The sequence below is a fragment of the Telmatherina bonti genome (genome assembly GCF_933228915.1).
Source record: "Telmatherina bonti genome assembly, chromosome: 15".
Classification (NCBI taxonomy): Eukaryota; Metazoa; Chordata; class Actinopteri; order Atheriniformes; family Telmatherinidae; genus Telmatherina; species Telmatherina bonti.
In genome coordinates, this window is record NC_136613.1 from 14,359,943 (window position 1) to 14,380,201 (window position 20,259).

The following is a 20,259-nucleotide window of genomic DNA, read 5'->3' on the forward strand; positions in this document are numbered from 1 at the left end:
GACATCTTAATTAACAAAACTTTGGAGTAATGCCTTTTTTGGGTGCAGTTTTTCTCAGTGTGTTGTGTGATAAATTCAAAAGTCGTCATGTTTCATCAAATACCTGTTGCATTGTACAGCAGGTTTTATTAACTTAAATAGAAAAGCAAATGTTCATGATAAATGAGGTCAGAAAATACTGAGATATGCTTTCCTTTTTTCTGAAGGCTGAGTTAAGCTGTTTTTTTGGTTTGTTTGGTTTTTTTTTGTTGTTGTTGTTGTTTTTATTTATTTATTTATATTATTTTAAAATTTTGCCTCAGAACTGCATAATATCAGCTCCATATATGTGATCATGATTATTTTATTCAGTTAGAGGCTAGCTAAGCCTACCATGGTCATCATAATCCATTTTTTATTTAAAAAAATTCAAAATGACTGAATCTACAAGATAGCTAAAACTGTGCAATGTGAGTTTGGGAAACATTGAAGCAAACACACTTAAAACAAAATTACTCAATTACATAACAGAAAGGCTGTCACAAGGTTGAGTCAAAACCAAAAAAACAGAATGACACTCTAAATCAAAAGTTTACAGGTTTTATTGTAACAGGATGGATATTTAAATAGACCTATTGTTTGTACTGGTCTTGGTTTGGTATCTATCTAGCTATCTACCTACCTACCTGTCTGTCTGTGTCTATCCATCTATCTATCTATCTATCTATCAACTCTGTCGGTCTCAAAGGAATATGTCATGCAGGACATATATAAAGCAAGACAATGAGTCTTGATGGAAGACATCTTTACCAGATGAACCTGCAAGACCCAAAGCCACAAAGTGGACCACAAAAGTGACTCAGACATGCAACAGGGAGTACATTAAGACCTGCCCAAAAAGGCCGTTTTCTATCGTTTATTTTACTCTGCTTTGACATGCGACATTAATCAGTAGCTGGGCTATTACTGCTGAAGTGAGACATTTTTTACATTTTCCCTCGAGGACTCAGAAAATTATGTCCTTAGATAAAGGAAATATAGCCTACCGACCCATTCCCCACGGTAACCACTGATATAATTTATGAGAAGCTAAATGCAAAGTGAAATCTTGGTGTAACCTGCTGATCTAGTGACGCCGTGCGGCCGCATCCGCGCAGGGCGCAAAGCGGCAGCTCGCTGAGACGTTTCTGTTTTTTTCCGCTCCCGTTATCACCACAGCGGCTCTCTCCGAGGTCCACAATGGAGACTAAACCGGTTATCACCTGCCTTAAAACGCTACTTATTGTGTACTCTTTCGTGTTTTGGGTAAGTATTCCATCTCCTGCTTTCTTCATTATTATTCTTTTTATTAACAACCATGGAGAGGACAACGGCAGTCTGCGTCGGTCCGCAGCTGCATGTTTTTGTTGTGCGTTGCTGAAGGGTAGACGGTGCCAGCATCATTGGCGGATTCACGATGTTGTTGGAATAAATGGTCGAATGAGGTGGATTAATACCGCCGTTCTTTGCGGTTATACATATACATGTTATCGCGAGGTACCTTTTTATATAACTGGGGTTAAGGTTACACATGGGTTTGGCTGCTGGGCGTCAGTGCGCGCATTTCACATCGTAGCATTATGGTTGTTGTCAGTAAGCGAGGTGGAGGGTGTTAACATCCCCGCAACGATTTAAGTCCTAATGAAAGCAACGTTAAAGGCCTAGTCTGTGTGGTTAGGCCCAATTTAAGCCCATTTTTCTGGCCACATACTGTGCATTTTGGGCTGGTTGCTATAGAATCTTAAAGGGGCCCTGCAGCTTTAGTAGCTTCATGCACACGATGGTGGAATGCAGCATCATTGAGGATGTGCTTTACTTCATCACATCTCAGTGGGAAAGAGAACTGTAGCTAACAATCGCATCGTTTTCACTCAAGGAAATGTCCTATCACATTATAACGTGAACCAAGTATTATTCTAACAATATATTCTTAAAATTGGGACGTCATATATTTCACTCTTATTGTTGTTACTAACATTTTTTGTTGTTATTACAAATATTTTTTTCACTTTTGCTCAAAACGTCATAACAAGTAGGTTATAAAACACCAAAACAAGTAGCCTATAAATCAAACACTGAAAACATAAAACAATTTTTAAGGTAATGTAATAGATATAGGCTTAAGAACGTGAAAATGATGGTTATAAGAAAATACTGCTATAAGATTTCAGAGCACAGTATGAGTGGAGGTGCAGCATGTAAGGCAGATACAAAGTTTGTACACTTTATTTTAAGTTCTTTAAGCCTTTCTTTGGACATTTGGTGTGTTGTTCTGTTGTCCAACAAGATGATCCGACACGCCTTCACTGGTGTTGAGGTACAGATTAATCTCTACCATAAGGTCTGTTGTAATTTGCTATGTTGCCTTTTCGCTTTAGAAAAGCTTCATGTCATTCACATGTGAGGTTTCAATGTAAAGAAAAAGAATAAACTGAATGACCAGATGCACTTCTTAGTTCCTGTGTCGTTTATATACAGTTTATTACTTCCAGTTAGTGCTCATCTGCCAGCAATCATTTTTCCTTTGTCCTCTACTTGTCCAGATTCCTCACCCTTGTAAAGAACTCACCATCCTGAGATATGTTTTCTGCTCTTAGATCTTTGAAAATATTCTTGTTGATGGGAAGCAAATTGTTTGTCTTTGCCATTTTTTAAGTGCAAGTGAAGAAATAGGAACAAATTGTGTCTGTGATAGGCTGCTGATGACACAATGTTTCATGATACATTTTCTGATTGGTCCTTAGTTGTGTTTTCTGTTATGTGTTGACTTGACATTGTTCCATCCCTTTAGTTAGATGGCTGTTTAATGTTTGAATAATTCGTAGGTCAGTGTTTAGTGGCTGAATAAAACAAACAAACAAACAAAAAAACATCAATAATTTTTATAAACCTTCGAAAGTCTGAACAACTGTCATTAAGCCACTGGCAAGTTTTGTTCATTAGAAGCAAAGCAAAAAAAAAAATCTTGACTCAGACTTTTGCACAATGACATACACATACCTGCTAACTATTGATACAGTTTCACTGATGGACCTGATTTATAAACTATTTATTTATGAAATATGTTCCTTTGAAAATATGGGATATTGTTCAGTTTCCTTTCAGGATAAAGTATTTTTAATTTAATTCTCTTCATTTAATTTTCATTTTAATTAAATTTTTTGTTTTGTTTTGTTCTGTTATGTTTTGTGAGTTAAAAACAATATGCCATTACTGAAAGTTGTTCAAAACAGACTGCTGACCTGAAAATGGAGTCAAGAATTAAATAAATAAGGTGTGTCATATAAAACATACTGAAAGGCAATATTGTCACACTATATGGTTGTACTTTCTGTTAACTAATAACTTTTGACTGTATTTTTCTTTAGTTATTACCCCATGACTCATACTTAATAATTGATAGAAATTATCAATAATGTTTAATGATTTATACTGTGAATACTGGTTTTACTAAAAATAGTGATTTCTTCCTTAACTATATACAAAATTAGATAGAATAGCAGTTGCTCAGCTGTGGGGGAAGATGTTCGCACCTATTTTATTCAAGTAAAAAATAACAGCAATACATTGTGCAAACCGCTCAATAACTTATTTGACATGTGAATAATTAACTAAGTGGAAAAGTACAAACTATGTAAGCACTGGACCACAATCCACTGTCATAAACACTAAGTGCTTTAATTTTCTGTATGTGTGGTTTGTTTATTCCAGATGAGTCAGATATGCTTCATGGAAAATACTGTGTATATTGCAGCATTCTAAGGAAATTAAGAATGTAACTAGCAATTGTTTTCAAAGGTAAATATACCAAACATATCCTCAGTTAATTGATTGAAAGATAGATTATGAATTTTATTTTCAAATGTTCTCAGGATGAGATTCTAAAAATATAATTTTTTCATCCAACCATAAGTTTCAGATCCAAATATATTGACTTTATCATGACGTATGGCAAACAAAAGCATGCTTTTATTTAATCTGACAAAATGATTAATTGTGTAGCTTTAAAATATTTATTCTACAATGATATTTTGAGCATTTGCTTAGGGGCTGCATTGTGTTATATGTCATTGTTTCAAATATTTAGCTCATTTTGATCATAATTAGATCCATAACATCTTAGAAAATAACAAAATGCACTACATATCAAGCTGACATCTTAAAATTGCAGTAGTTCACACCAGCAATGTACTGTATGTTGAGTTTTGTAGACAAGAACGTAGAGAATTTCCAACATTTTTGCTGCATAAATGATTTAAACAATGATCACAGTGAAGCAGTGTTGCTGATATTTTGTCAACAAAGAAAAAGCAGAAGTACACTAAAATTTACAAGCTGACAGTATTTCTTGCTTTGATACCGTTCTATGTTTAGACTTGCTGGGCAGCAATAAAAAAAAAAAGATATAGAAGATGAAGCATGCATGCTTCAGTGTGTGGATGACTGATTCTTGCTCTGTCCAGCTGTCCACCTTTTTTGCTGTGCTAAAGTGCACAAGACAAGACCACGCATCACATTCTGTAGTATAGTGCACACCCATACAGTTCCATAAACTTATTTGTATTTTACTAGTGTTGAATCAACACCTCTTGAGGATTTTTACCAAGATCTAGTTTAATTTAAAAAAACTGCATTTACGAGGAAAAGCAACACTCGAGATTCATAGATGAGTCAAAAAGTCATCTCAAGTGATTTAAACTAAACATTGAAATCAATTACTAAATGTGTAAAATGAAAAGTGAAATAAAATCTTAAAATATTATTTTTTCATCTTTGGCTTGTAGTAGTTTGGATTTGCTTTTATTCATCCATTGATATTACCATCCTCAAATAGGATCTGGCAATCAGTGCAAGAAACAATCTAACTCCAGTCCTCGAGGGCCAGTATTATCCTGCAGGTTTTTCTTCGACCCATGCTCCAAATCACCTGACCGACATGAATGAATAGGTTGACAAGGATCCATTTGAGTTGAATCAACAAAAACCTGATGGATACCAGCCCTCAAGGACTAGAGTTTGACACCCCTGAGCTAGAATGACACAATAGTCAAGACAAATACAACACACAACTGATTTTAGTGTAGTTTTGAATATTCTTGTTCATTAAAGGCACATTCCTGACTTCCAACAAGGGACAGGAAAATCTAATAACAGGATGTGGATGAGATATGTTTGCCAGTAATATGGTTAGGATGTGAGGAGTTTTTTAATCTGTCTTCCTACATGTTCATCTGAACAGTAGCTACAATACCTTTGCTTGGCCTTGAAGGAAAGTAAGCCCCCCTATTTTTGCAGACGAAAGTTTAAGCTTTACTTAAGTCCTCGAGACATGAAGTGTGGAAAAGGAGAACTAAGCTATATGTCTTCTTGCTCTCCAGACATGTAGTGGTGTCACAGACACAGGTTTTTATATATAGTCTGGATTGAATGGTCTGTAAGCACTCCCTAACATGTAGAGTATCAAGTTTCAGGCAGCCAAAGTGCAGAAGTGTCTCACAGCTCAGCGGGTCTTCTGAGGCCCCCCCAGGGTGAAACTCAGAGAGGGCACTGCCGCTTGGTTCGATGTCGGTGAGATGTCTCTGTGTCAAGCCTCGGTTTCACTGTCAGCGGCTTGTCATGGTCGATAATGTCTCAAGTGTGGAGAGCTGCGTTGCCATTCTTACCACACTCGCATAGGACAGTGGCACATAGAGCAGGTGGAGGAGTCGGGGGCAGGGGGGTGTCTTTGCCAGCATATTTGTCATGGCACCTTCTGTTTCTTTATTAGGCTGAGGGGTGGTGGTGGTGGTGGGGAAGGGGGGACCTGTTTTAAACTCTGTGCTCTAACCACAGCGGCCAGCTGAGCATTGAATTTCAAACAAACCCGTGGGGGTGGGTAGGGATGGGGGGTAGTGAGGCTCCAGAGGGGTGAAGCAAGGGCGTCAATGTCTGAATTATTCACCCATGTTCTGAACCTGAAATAAAAAGTCACACTTAAGCACAGATGAGGTGTGTGTGTGTGTGTGTGTGTGTGTGTGTGTGTGTGTGTGTGTGTGTGTGTGTGTGTGTGTGTGTGTGTGTGGGCATGAGGTGTAAAAAATATCTTGTTGATGATATCAACAACTCTGACAACAGTCTATACAGGTTGTTTTAATCTCTAAAACAATAAAAATCATTACAGATCCACAGATTTTCAGTGTTGTCCTTTATTTTACCTGGAGACAGCTGAAAAGAGGGGATGGCTTGAAATCAGGTGCTCAAGACCATTTTGTTAAAAGGGTGAAGAGATGTGACAGTTTAATAACGGATATGTGTGTCATTTTAATCACTTTATGTGAAGCTGCCTAGCTATATCTCTATGTATATGTTATATCAAACATAGTGTAGCTTTGCCTCAAGAGCACAAAGCAACAGTGAATAATAAATAAATATAAAAGCAATAGAAATGTGCCCACTGCTGCATTTGTCTTGTGCAGGCATGCCTGCAAATCATTGGCAGTAACAGCTCTGTGGCAGTATTGAATTTAAAATGATCAATGAAGATATTAACTGGATTGATTTGTACGGTACTTAATTTGATGCATTAGACATAAACAGCATTTATCCATCATTGTATGTACAGTTTCTCAACAGAAAAACTGTGTTGGCAGTTGTAAGTGTATTCAAGTGTGTAAAGGTGACGGCAATGCATCACTCCTTTGAGTTCTTCTGGTAAATCCGCTATTTATGTCAAATCACAGTCCCAACCTTTAAGATGGTTAAAGTGGAACAGCTTTAATGGAGTGATGAACAACCAAATATTGAACTGCTGTTTTCACATAAAAGAGCTGTCTCACTATCTTTGTTTTCACATCTATGACTCACTCTTCACAACTTGTTCATCAAATCAAATTTAGCAAAAAGGTGGCGACTATAGTTGCAAAAACAGGATAAGGCGATTTTATATCAAACTTAGATCCATCAGACGGTTTATGCACAAGTTTATATATTTGTTTCTATTCACTTATGACTTTAAATGACAGTTTTTAATGAGTGTGTTCAGAAAATGTTGGTGTTTGTCTGAGCATATGTTAGCCATGTTTATGTGTGAAGACAGCAGATTAAAGATGTCAGGCCCTTTCTCAGCAGAAAACAAGGTATATTAAGAGGTGTGTTTGTCACAATCTCAAAAACATTGCACTGTTGTACGCCATAGTAAGAAATTGCCAGATGGCAGTGTACCCCTAGTGTGTTGTTTGGTAGGGGGACGTTCACATAACTGTGTGCATGTCTCTAGCCTTAACCATACTTGTGAGTGAAATAGAAAAATTAAATCATACTGAATGAGAGTAAAAAAGTAAAATTAAGCCTTTCGAAATGTCTTAATGTGCAGAATAATAGCTTTGTCTTCACCCTTTTACTTCTTCATAAGCACATTTTTTCTGATAAGCCAAATCACCAGTGTTAAATATTTACGTTGTCGGTTAATGAGATGTAAGTGTTGTGACGGACACACACCTCTAGCATCTGTGTCATGATTGAATAAACAAAATCTTAAACATTCACATTTTCATGTAGGAAGATTTCATGTTGTCAATTTCATAGTTTCATTGACAACAAGATTAATCTATGTTTCCATTTTTAGAAAGGAAAAATAGGTTTATTATAATATTGTGAAATACAATGAAAGAAAAGATTTGGGTGCATTTTTCTAAAATAAAAGTGATACAGGAGTAAGTGGTAAGTGCTAATAATTTTGGATTTGTTAGGTTTTTTTTGTTTTCTTTTTGTTGGTTTTGCTTTTGTGTCTCTGTTTGTTTGTTTGGTTTTTCTCAGATTTTTATGGTGATATCAGTGAAGTAGCTGGGATGAAGCCTGATCTTTGATGATTGGTGCGAAGAACTCTGTGTGCTCCTATGATTTCATGGAATAGCATGCTGAAGCATTTGAATGTCCAGTTAATGTACATTCAAGTTCATTCGCACAATAAAGGATTAAATAAGAAATGGCAACATTTTGCACATTGGACCATCATAGCTACTGCACAGTCTGGCACAAGATCAAACGGAGACATAATTTGATCATTTCTGTCTCTAATTTCTGCCTATATTAGGGTGATTTGGTATTTATGAGAGTTTAAAAATGTACTTTTTTTCATTTTATAATCTCCCACTGTCCTTTAATGTCCGCTTTCTTTATTATTATGATGATTATTATTATTATTATTGTTATCATTATTAATAATCATAATCATACATTCTTATTTAAAATTGCCTTTCGAAACACACAGAGAATCTACAATAAAATCCGAAGAAACAAACTCGTGTTACCACCACTATGTGGGACCAAATCACTAGCCAGACTCTTTTCCTCTGTCGTGCCACGATGGTGGAATGACCTCCAAAACTCTTTCCGTTCTGCAAAGTTCTTGTCTACTTTTAAGAGCAAGCTGAAAACTCAGCTCTTCAAGGAGCACTTCCACACTTAGTTTAGCTATATTTGACGGAAGAGTTGGAGAACGTAGCCCAGTTCTTTGCAACAAATATTATAGTATTCATTCTTTGTATGTTAACATGGGTAATATTGGGGGGTGGAGGGAAAAAAAAGCATTTTGCACTACATATCAAGACCAGCGTCCAACTGGACTCCAGCAGATCACTAGCACCTTCCTGATGTCCTCTACTGTTTGATTTCGTGCTTGTGTTGTTTTCACTCTCATATGTAAGTCATTTTGGATAAAGGTATCTGCTAAATGAGTTAAATGAGTTCCAGAGCCCAGTAACAGAGCTGTTGCCTACGGTGGGAAGGTGGGGAAGGGACAAACAGATGAATAGAGGAGCAGGATCTGAGGCAACACGATGGACAAATAAGGAGGGGAAAGGTGGTGGACGGTTTTTAATGTCTACGGATGGATTTCAAAGTGGCTATATTATGAACGTGCACAAGCTGGAGAAGATGACCAATCACTGAGTCCCGTCCCTGGGACGTCACTAGAATCTCGAAGTAGAAAAAAACTCTCTAAAACGACACGTTTTCGTTGCCATGGAAACTGAACGGAGAGAGTGCATAAAAACTCAAACATGCGTTTAGGTGATAAAAAAAAAAAAAAAAAACTGTGCCGTTCACATGCCTGATACGCATTCAACACTATAACACTGTAGAAAGCTTAGAAAACTTGAAATAGCATAATAGGACCCCTTTAACCGGAATTCAGTGGAGCCACTGCAGAGTAGGGGTGTTGTGATGGATGGAAGGGCTTCTAGCTATAATCCAAGCATCAGAGTTCTGGATAAGTTGAAGCTTATTTAGGAATTTTTGAGTAAGACCAAACATGAAGGAGTTTGAGTAATCAATTTGTGAGGTGACAAGGTGGTGGTGTGGGGGGAGGTAAGGGAAATGTGGCAATTATTGTTACACTGATGGAAGAATGCAGACAGACTGATGTTATTCATTTCAGATTGGAAAGATGTGTTGTCAAAGATGACACCCAGACTCTCTTAAACCGGGGAGAGAGGATTATAGGAGTTATACACGGTGATGGGAAAACAGCTCTGGATGGTGTGAATTAAGAGCCTAGAGAGGACATGTAGGTGGAGATCAGGTGCCATCAACTTAAAGGAAATTAGAAGAAAACTTTGACTTCAGTTAACTTTCTTATAGTCTCTTATTTTGACAGTGAGAGAAAGTGTTTAGTGGGAATGTGGACTTTAGTTTATTAGACAGATAATACTGGGGGTCATCCACATAAAAGTGAAAGTAAATATTATGTTTCCTAATGATAACACCAAAGTGGTGTGATAAAAAAAAAAAAAAGAGGTAACCCCCAGAACAGACCCCTGGTGAGTAACAGGGGACAGCTTGGATGTGAATGATTTCAGTTGGATGAATTGAGTGCAGGCAGAAAGCTCAAATTCAAACCAGTGTAATGGGGTATGTGTGAAATCAATGATTAAACTCAGTTCTTCTGATTGGCCATCCTCTGGAAGCCTACAGGATGACGAACCATGGCTAAACTCTTTGACTAGATAAGGTAATCTCCAATTTTTGCCAAAAACTCATAACAGTTTATTCTTAAATGAGTAAAGCCCTTACTTATCACATATTTTAAGAAGTTTGAAGCTTGAGTCTTTTTTTTGCTCCCTGTGATGACCTTCATAGATGTTTACCTTATTTGTACAAAGTTCAATTGCACAAATGATTAGCAAATGGACATCTTAGTTAGTTGCAGCCATAAAACACCCCCACTTGTGTCTCACTCTTCTTCAGACGCAGCTTTTTATAGATGTTTTTTTGCTGTAAACAACAGCTGAGACTTTGTCCTTGTGTGTCATAATGTTGATATGAAAATGGATGTAAGGACTTGTCATCTTTAGTCATTTAATCTGTGGCTACAACAGACTTTTATTAAAAGTATGACTTTGAAGGACACTTTGCAGCTTTGTTTTTTTTTTTTAAATACAAACAAATAACTCTTAACAAAGAAGCAGTTAAAGGACGGACAAGCCAGAGGCTGGTGATTTGTTATGGTGAAAAACCTTTGTCCTGTCATAATTTGCACAGCCTGCCAATGGGGCAAAGTGAAAATAATGTTAACAGCTTCAACAACCGACAGAGGCTGTTTTGAATTGCTGGCAAAATAGGGAGGATGGTAGCCTCAGTGCATGCAAGGGATGTTTTTTTTTATCTTAATTTTTATAATTTCTGTTCCCTTTATTTCCACTAGCAGCAAATCATTTCAGGGAATCCATCTCCTCAGTTTTACATGTTCGAAGGTACACAGAGGGATTCAGCACAGACTGTTCCCTCTGTATTCAGAGGGTCTGGCAGCAGGATGGAAAGCAGCCTCTTCTTGGAAGAAAGGATGCAGGGTGAAATGGCCCTCGCTTGAGTCAGATCATCAGCAGCCGTTCCACACCCTGCTCTCTTTCCAGTGCCAGCAAGACAAGCCCTGCTGAGACACATGCCGCTTCAGCTGCCTCGAACAACACGCTCTTTTATCCATAGCCTTCATTTGAAATGCTAAGAGAAGCGCAACAGGAGGAAGCGTCTCGCTTCAGATCAAAGAGCTTCTTTGATTTGTCCTCCTTCCTTTTTCGCTCTTTCTTTGTGTGTGAACGCAGGCATATTCATAAAGCAGGTGATCGGCACCTCATACTCCAGATGATTTGGTGTTTTCTGTCTTCCGTCTCCTCCTCCTTACTCTAATTGCTCTCTTTTTTTGTTCCACCTTGATCATTTTTCTCCTCCTCCCCCCCTTGACACGCTGCAAAAACACAACAGTTGTAATATCACATAAGTGCAGAGATAAAGGCCTCTTTCCTTCTTTCATTCTGTTCCCTGTGCTTTCTTTCTTACATCCATCTTCCCAACCCCCATCCCACAGATAACAGGAGCCATCCTGCTTGCGGTCGGAGTATGGGGGAAGTTGATGCTGGGCCCGTATATCTCTCTGATAGCCGACAACTCCACAAATGCCCCTTATGTTCTCATTGGCACTGGAACCGTAATAATCGTTTTTGGCCTATTTGGATGCTTCGCCACCTGCAGAGGAAGTCCATGGATGCTGAAGCTGGTGAGAGGCTGTGAGGAGAGTGGCATGTTATGTTGCAGAGAGAGTGAATGGTGTTGTAGATGCTGATTAATTACCCCAAGGTCACATAAAAGGATAAGGCTTGACTTTAATCCTGCAGAGAGATGAGATATCCAGTAGATGCCACAGAGCACTTTGTTCGGGTAATGGTGGTTAAGTGAGTGTGTGCAACTATAGGCAAATGATATTCACCTAAGGAAAAGGGTTTTCATGCTAACTATGCAAATCTTACACTTCCCTCTTCTCTCTGTAGTATGCCATGTTTTTGTCCCTCGTCTTTCTTGCCGAGCTAGTGGCAGGAATCTCTGGGTTTGTTTTTCGCCATGAGGTCAGTATCAGTTTGTAAGAGGTTTTTATACAACAGTTAGGTTAGTCTGTGATAATTGCTGGATTAAGTGTCAATGTTTGCATGCAGATAAAGGGAACTTTTCGCAGAACGTACACTGACGCGGTCCTGAACTACAATGCTGAGGATGAGGCAAGCCGTGCTGTTGATAACTTGCAGCACAGGGTGAGTACCAACATTCAATACAGTCAAAGGCCTGAGAATAAATGCGCTGCATTTATTTAAACCTCAGCTACACCTCGCACAGCGTTTAACGATGTAGTTCTCATTCATGACTACATTAATGCAGCACATCTTGTTCTTTAAATGCATTATTAATATTAACATTAAACTCCACACATTGCTTTGTCAAACCATTGGTATCGACTGCAGTGGTAGTATGTTTCAACTTAAAGCAAGCTTCAGTTTCCTCTAACATTGAAATGCTTCTCAGAACACACATCACATGGTTGAGGAAGATGCAACTCGGTTTCAGAAGTGCCAAATTATCTTCTGCATCATACAAACAGAACAACTATGAAGAGTTATGTTAGCACTAAAACAGGGTGAAGAACTGTGTAACGCATTATTAAAACCTGGAATGATAGTGGTTCTTTCTTTCAGGAAGAAATCTGGTCATTCTTAATTGTGATCTGAGATGTTAACATTGTTTATTTGTAGGAAATCACTAATCCATCACCAAAAATAAATAAAAGTAAAAAAAAAAAAAAAAAAAAAAAACTCTCCTGTTATGAATAAAGTTGAACTGCAAAAAATGAATGCAGCTCAGGACGGAGATTAATGTGACTTTCATCAAAATGTTGCTACTGCAGTCTCATCCTATGAAAAGCTGAAGGTGGCCCAACAAGGTTCGTAGAACAAAAATATGTACAAAGGGAACTTTCTTTAACCTCCCGTGGGCTCACCATCTGCGGGAGGAGCCGTAGGGGTCGGGTGCAGTGTGAGCTGGGCGGCAGCAAGGGGCGGGGACCCTGGCGGTCCGATCCCCGGCTGCAGAAGCTGGCTCTAGGGACGTGGAACGTCACCTCTCTGGTGGGGAAGGAGCCTGAGCTTGTGCGCGAGGTTGAGCGGTTCCGGCTAGATATAGTTGGACTCACCTCGACGCATGGCTTGGGCTCTGGAACCAGTACCCTCGAAAGGGGCTGGACTTTCTTCCACTCTGGAGTTGCTCATGGTGGGAGGCGCCGAGCAGGTGTGGGCATTCTCATCAGCCCCCAGCTTGGTGCCTGCACGTTGGGGTTTACCCCGGTGGATGAAAGGGTAGTTTCCCTCCGCCTCCGGGTGGGGGGACGGGTCCTGACTGTTGTCTGTGCTTATGCACTGAACAGCAGTTCAGAGTACCCACCCTTTCTGGAGTCCTTGGAGGGAGTGCTGGAGGGTGCTCCTTCTGGGGACTCCATTGTTCTGCTGGGGGACTTCAATGCTCACGTGGGCAATGACAGTGAGACCTGGAGGGGAGTGATTGGGAGGCATGGTCCCCCCCCTCTGAACCCAAATGGTGTTTTGTTATTGGACTTCTCTGCTCGTCATGGATTGTCCATAACGAGCACCATGTTCCAACATAAGAGTGTCCATATGTACACCTGGCATCAGGATTCCCTGGGCCGCAGTTCGATGATCGATTTTGTAGTCATATCGTCGGACCTGCGGCCACATGCCTTGGACACTCGGGTGAAGAGGGGGGCGGAGCTGTCAACTGATCACCACCTGGTGGTGAGTTGGCTCAGGTGGTGGGGGAGGAGGCCGGTCAGATCTGGCAGACCCAAACGTGTTGTGAGGGTCTGCTGGGAACGTCTGGCTGAGTCCCCCGTCAGAGTGAGCTTCAACTCCCACCTTCAGCAGAGCTTCAACCATGTCCCGAGTGAGGTGGGGGACATTGAGTCCGAATGGGCTGTGTTCCGTGCCTCTATTGCTGAGGCGGCCGGCCGGAGCTGTGGCTGTAAGGTCGTTGGTGCCTGTCGTGGCGGTAATCCCAGGACTCGTTGGTGGACACCAACAGTGAGGGATGCCGTCAAGCTGAAGAAGGAGTCCTATCGGGCCTTCTTGGCCTGTGGGACTCTGGAGGCAGCTGATGGGTACCGGCGGGCTAAGCGGCATGCGGCTTCGACTGTTGCCGAGGCAAAAACTCGGGCATGGGAGGAGTTCGGCGAGGCCATGGAGAAAGACTTCCGGACAGCTTCGAGGAGATTCTGGTCCACCATCCGGCGGCTCAGGAGGGGGAAGCAGTGCTCCATCAATACTGTGTACAGTGGAGGTGGGGAGCTGCTGACCTCAACTCGGGACGTAGTGGGTCGGTGGAAGGAATACTTCGAAGACCTCCTCAATCCTACCAACACGTCTTCCGATGAGGAAGCAGAGCTGGCGAACTCAGGGGTGGACTCTCCTATCTCTGGGGCTGAAGTCGCTGAGGTGGTCAAAAAGCTCCTTGGCGGCAAGGCCCCGGGGGTGGATGAGATCCGCCCGGAGTTCCTTAAGGCTCTGGATGCTGTGGGGCTGTCCTGGCTGACACGCCTCTGCAGCATTGCGTGGACATCAGGGGCAGTACCGCTGGATTGGCAGACTGGGGTGGTACAGTCTCCGGTCTCCCTTTTTAAGAAGAGGGACCGGAGGGTGTGTTCCAATTACAGGGGAATCACACTCCTCAGCCTCCCTGGTAAGGTCTATTCAGGGGTCCTGGAGAGGAGGGTCCGCCGGATAGTCGAATCCCGGATTGAGGAGGAGCAGTGTGGTTTTCGTCCTGGTCGCGGAACAGTGGACCAGCTCTATACCCTCTCTGGGGTCCTGGGGGGGGCATGGGAGTTTGCCCAACTAGTCTACATGTGCTTTGTGGACCTGGAGAGGGCATTCGACCGTGTCCCCCGGGGGCTCCTGTGGGGGGTACTCCGGGAGTATGGGGTACCGGACCCCCTTGTAAGGGCTGTCCGGTCCCTGTACGACAGGTGTCAGAGCTTGGTCCGCATTGCCGGTAGTAAGTCGGATTCGTTTCCAGTGAGGGTTGGACTCCGCCAAGGCTGCCCTTTATCACCGATTCTGTTCATAACTTATATGGACAGAATTTCTAGGCGCAGCCGAGGTGTTGAGGGCATCCGACTTGGTGGCCTCAGGATTGGGTCCCTGCTTTTTGCGGATGACGTGGTCCTGTTGGCTTCATCTGGTCGTGATCTCCAGCCCTCGCTTGAGCAATTCGCGGCCGAGTGTGAAGCGGCTGGGATGAGAATCAGCACCTACAAATCTGAGACCATGGTCCTAAGCCGGAACAGGGTGGATTGCCCTCTCCGGGTCGAGAGTGAGGTCCTGCCTCAAGTGGAGGAGTTTAAATGTCTCGGGGTCTTGTTCACGAGTGAGGGAAGGATGGAGCGCGAGATCGACAGATGGATCGGTGCGGCGTCTGCAGTAATGCGGGCTCTGTGCCGGTCTGTCGTGGTGAAGAAGGAGCTGAGCCAGAAGGTGAAGCTCTCGATTTACCAGTCGATCTACGTTCCTACCCTCACCTATGGTCATGAGCTGTGGGTCGTGATCGAAAGAACAAGATCTCGTATACAGGCGGCTGAAATGGGTTTCCTCCGCAGGGTGGCCGGGCTCACCCTTAGAGATAGGGTGAGGAGCTAGGTCATCCGGGAGGGGCTCAGAGTAGAGCCGCTGCTCCTCCGCATCGAGAGGAACCAGTTGAGGTGGCTCGGGCATCTGGTCAGGATGCCTCCTGGACGCCTCCCTGGTGAGGTGTTCCAGGCACGTCCCTCTGGGAGGAGACCCCGGGGAAGACCCAGGACACGCTGGAGGGATTATATCTCTCGGCTGGCCTGGGAACGCCTCGGGATCCCCCCCACAGAGTTGGCAAATGTGGCTGGGGAGAGGGAAGTCTGGGCTTCCCTGCTTAGGCTGCTGCCCCCGCGACCCAACCCCGGATAAGCGGCAGAAGATGGATGGATGGATGGATGGAACTTTCTTTACTTGGACTTGCAGTAAAGAATTAGTTAGTTAGACAGATTAGTTTCAGATTAATAGAAAGCAAGATTCTGCACCAAGGAAATGTTTTATTGTGAAAATAATGTCCTTTTCCATTTTATCCTGCTAAATTTCTTTCACTGGACCTTCAGTCCAAGGTTTTTTCCAGTTTATGAAACTTGGAAAGAAAAGCTACAACTCTTCCAAGATTATTATTAGTAGTTTAAAGATTAACTGTTTCACCAGAGACTATTGAAAAACTACTGAAATCAACATAACTGTGAATTGTAGTATGTTCTCAATTCTTCCTTCTCTCTTTAGCTGCGTTGCTGTGGAGTTTATAACTACACCAGCTGGTTTTCCAGTGTGTATTACCCCTCCAATGGCATTCCTGCTAGCTGCTGCTTTAACTCCTCTGATTGCAACCTAGAAGATCTTCGTAATGCCACTCTAGCCCCAAGCAAGGTTTACCACCAGGTAAGGTTTTCTATTGTGTTCCTGTTATTCACCTGTTTACTGCCTGCTTGTACCGGTGTATGAATATCATCCATTAGGCAACATCTCACACTCCCTATATACCATTTCAAACCTCTGCCTTCTCTTACTGCTTTAGATACTCTCCCACATACCCATTTTGCCCCTAATTTGCACATATAACATGCCCCTATACCCTCTGCAGACTAACCTCCCCCCTGTGTTTCAGGGCTGCTTCGAGTTGGTCACTTCATTCATGGAAACCAACATGGCCATCATTGCAGGAGTGACATTTGGAATCGCCTTCTCACAGGTAGAAATTTATTCTAAAAAAAGGTTTAATATGTAAAAAAAAAAAAACAAGTAAACTACAAACAGGACATTTGGTTAAACAGTCAATAGATGTAGGTTATATTCAGCTTTCTGTCTGTGTTTCAGCTGATTGGGATGTTGCTGGCCTGCTGCCTGTCCAGGATCATCACAGCCAATCAATATGAGATGGTCTAGCTGATGCGAAGTGGCAGGTGAGGTGTTTGGAAGAGCTGAAATCTTTTATTAATGATTAAGAAATCCTGACAGTAATTTTATTTTTTCTTCAGGGAGACAAAGAGATGAACACACAAAAAGTCCTGACACGTGACGAGAAAATTCCTCAAAACATCACTGAATAGGAATTTACCTCCGTCAGTCTCTCTGCCTGTGATCTCAATGTAATATCTTAATGTACCTTATTGTAAAGCACCATTCCCTGAGTCACTGGAGTTGCGTCAAAGCTTTCTATACCACCCATCACATCGCTGCTTGACGTAGACGTTGCTCATTAGCGGTTATATCCGATCAGTGCAGCCCACAGCTAACAGGGCTGAAAGTAGTGTTGGTCTCCTCAGAAAGCCTCTGCACATCTTTGTACAGAATGACTTTACTTTAGCCTGGAGATAGTCCTTTAATAGATACGATTAGTTTTGCATTTGATTTTGCTATTAATCATCTTTGTTTGTCAGCGGAATAAAAGGGAGAATTGATGTAGAGTATTTTTTACCTTGAGATAAAGAACAATATTTTTTGTCCAAAATGTAAAATTTAAATAATCAGAAATTGAATATCCGTAAAAGCTTTAGTGGGGAGTAAAAAATGTCAATCTTTGTTATAAAACTCCTTCTGGGACTGAAATTTTTCATTAACTTTACATGTTTGTAGCCACTTCACAAATTTCAAGTAATATTTTATGCTATTTAAGAGGAAAAAATGCTTGCATTTGAGTCTGAGGTCCTGGTCACACCAACAGAGCACATCAACAATAATCAGTTTATTCAGAACCCAGATTTATACTATTGATTTCTTATAAATCTGTTGAACTTTCCCACTTTATTTTAGCAGCTTTTGCTGACATACAATAAAGGCCAAACAAATAAATAAATAAATATAACTTATATTTTAAAAAAATGTTAAAAATGAAAATAAAATGAGTTTCTTAAGATTGTATATAACCTCAAAGCAATCTTCTCAAAGTAGTTCAAGTACTTTTAATTCTGTTAATTAATTAATTAAAATTAGAGTCTATCAAGACCAAAGTCTAAAGAATTGAAAAGCTTTGGTTCCACTGAAATTTATTGATTTTGTTGCAACGCATTGCAATTTTAAATATTGTTGTCACCAGGCCATTTCAGGCTCTAAATAAATCTCCAAGGACTTATGTTTTAGTGAACAGACTTAGTGCACATTTTTCAGTTTCTCCACAAAGACATCCATCAGGCTGTAAAATGATGAGACAGAAGACAGCTTTAGGCACAAATGTGGCTAGATGCATAAAACTGTGGGCAGTTTTTGGCTTAGACTGTGTGTAGAAATGTGTATCTGCATCATTTTTGTTATATTTATAGCGCCATGTGGTGCATATGGTTCTCCTTTAAAAATCATAATCATTGTAAAACTATATGCAGTGCATGAACTTGAATTTTATTCTCATTTATAGACCTAAACGGATACAGACACTCCCCAAATTAATATGGTTTGCAACACAGCTTAATAAAACATGAGATTGACAGCATGACTAATATTAAATAAAACTTAGACCCTCCTTGCTAGAGAAAGCGAGTATTAGTTCTGCTAAATCCACTTAACAAAACCTTTCTCTGCAATTGATTGTATAGATTATAGTAAGTATCAACAATAACAAGCAAAATCATGGGGAAACTCCATATACTGATCAAATTGGATGAAATGATCAGTAATTTTCTTTGAATATTTGCCACACCTTATTTAATTTCCACCTAAAATTAGTCTAAAATCATTTATACGTTTTGGCTGAAAGAATCCATGGGGTGTGCACATTCCTCTATTACACAGCAAATGACAGCATAAGCATGTTTTTGTGTGTGCATTGTTTATGCATTTGGCCCCTTGTGTGTCTGAGCATGAGGTGGCAACATGTTAGTTGCTTCGTGGAAGGACAGAAATGGCAAAACATAACCGTTCCCATGGCAACACAAGATGGATGGAAAGCATGTGCAAAGAGGGGGTAATCTAAGATGCTTGATTATTAAAGAAGCACTTCATTTTTTTATACTAATGATGTTTTAGGACTTGTTATCTGTCTTTGTGTAAAAACAACTGCCTGGATTTAGTGTAAAAGTGACCAGCTTGAAATCCTTGTTTTGCTAGGCTCTCTCAGAAGTCAGCAAAGTAAGTTTAAAAGCTTCATCAGGGTCATCACTTGTTTTCTACCGGTGAAATATAATGTAATGCCAGCAGTCTGTTACAAAGAAAGATAAGCGGGACTCAAAACAATGTTCATACGTGATTTATGGTATTCTACGTAGTGCATCAACCTGCTGCTGCCATCATCATCCACATCTGTAGATACGTATTGGAAATGTAATTTATATGATGTAATGTTTCTCATTCTAATACTCTAATCAGTATAACTGTTGTGTCATGGTTTTGAACCCACATTTTGTGCTGTTAATCTATAATTGTTGAATAGTTTTTAGGAAACTTGCACTGAAAAAAAATAATTGTGGCTGATGTTTTGTTAAGAGTAACGCACAATTTAGCTGTATATTTATTATGGTTTGGTTTGCATTCAGTTTACAATTTAATCCAGTGATTTTAACGCTCTCTCTGTATGTGTGTTTTGTTTCTTTACCTATCTTTACCTTAAGTGTGTGTCAACAAAAGCAAGCATCTAGACATTGTGGCACCTGATGTAATCAATTTATGGTCAGTATTTGGTTGTGGCTTTTTCTCCTCCTTTTCTTGGTTTTAAAGCTGTAAATTTACTTTGTGAATGTGTGTTTCCAGCGCTCTTTTCTCCAAATTTTTCTTGTGCAAATACTAAGCTGTAATACCACCCAGCTTACACATGGGGTCACTCAAGAGGAATTGTTTCATGCTGTCTACTACTGACAAAGTCACCATTAGTGGTCTTATTATCAATAAATATACAGAATAACAGTTTTGTTTGAAGCTTATTCATTTCTCTCTCTGCCTTGAATAGATGTGTGTGCACATTGGTTATTGTGTGTTTGGTTTTTATGATAATACTTCTCATAAATCCTGCTTCATCGCCACAAAAAGCTACTGGATCTGATGGTTCAGAGTACGAACACTACTTTAGAAGGTTATTTATTCAGCTATTAGCTGACTTTCTATTTATTATTTATTAATTTAAGGCCATTAAAAGTGATTATTACGTGTTTATAAAACTTGTGAGAAATACTCTCACAATACAGTTCTCTCGTCAGTCTGAGAACAGATCTCACTAAGAAATGGAAAAGCAAATTCAAAAATATGTTTTCACAGTCCATTCATTTTCTTAACCATTTATTGATTGTGTCTTATCTACAAAAAATCTAATAAATAAATAAATTAAATTGGGTTTTACAGACATATTCAAGCCCAAAAACAAACATAATTTATTTAGACATTT

At 40.4% G+C, this 20,259-nt stretch overlaps 1 protein-coding gene across 1 annotated transcript; it reads left to right on the plus strand.

The window, feature by feature from the left end:
* The first annotated feature begins 1,150 nt into the window (after nt 1-1,150).
* Nucleotides 1,151-19,769, plus strand: tspan7 (tetraspanin 7). Its single transcript, XM_079253838.1, has 8 exons — nt 1,151-1,284; nt 11,360-11,548; nt 11,820-11,894; nt 11,982-12,077; nt 16,179-16,334; nt 16,561-16,644; nt 16,770-16,855; nt 16,931-19,769. Exons 1-7 carry the CDS (start codon nt 1,219-1,221, stop codon nt 16,836-16,838), a joined length of 735 nt encoding a protein of 244 aa, XP_079109964.1. The 5' UTR covers nt 1,151-1,218; the 3' UTR covers nt 16,839-16,855; nt 16,931-19,769.
* The last annotated feature ends 490 nt before the right edge of the window (nt 19,770-20,259 follow it).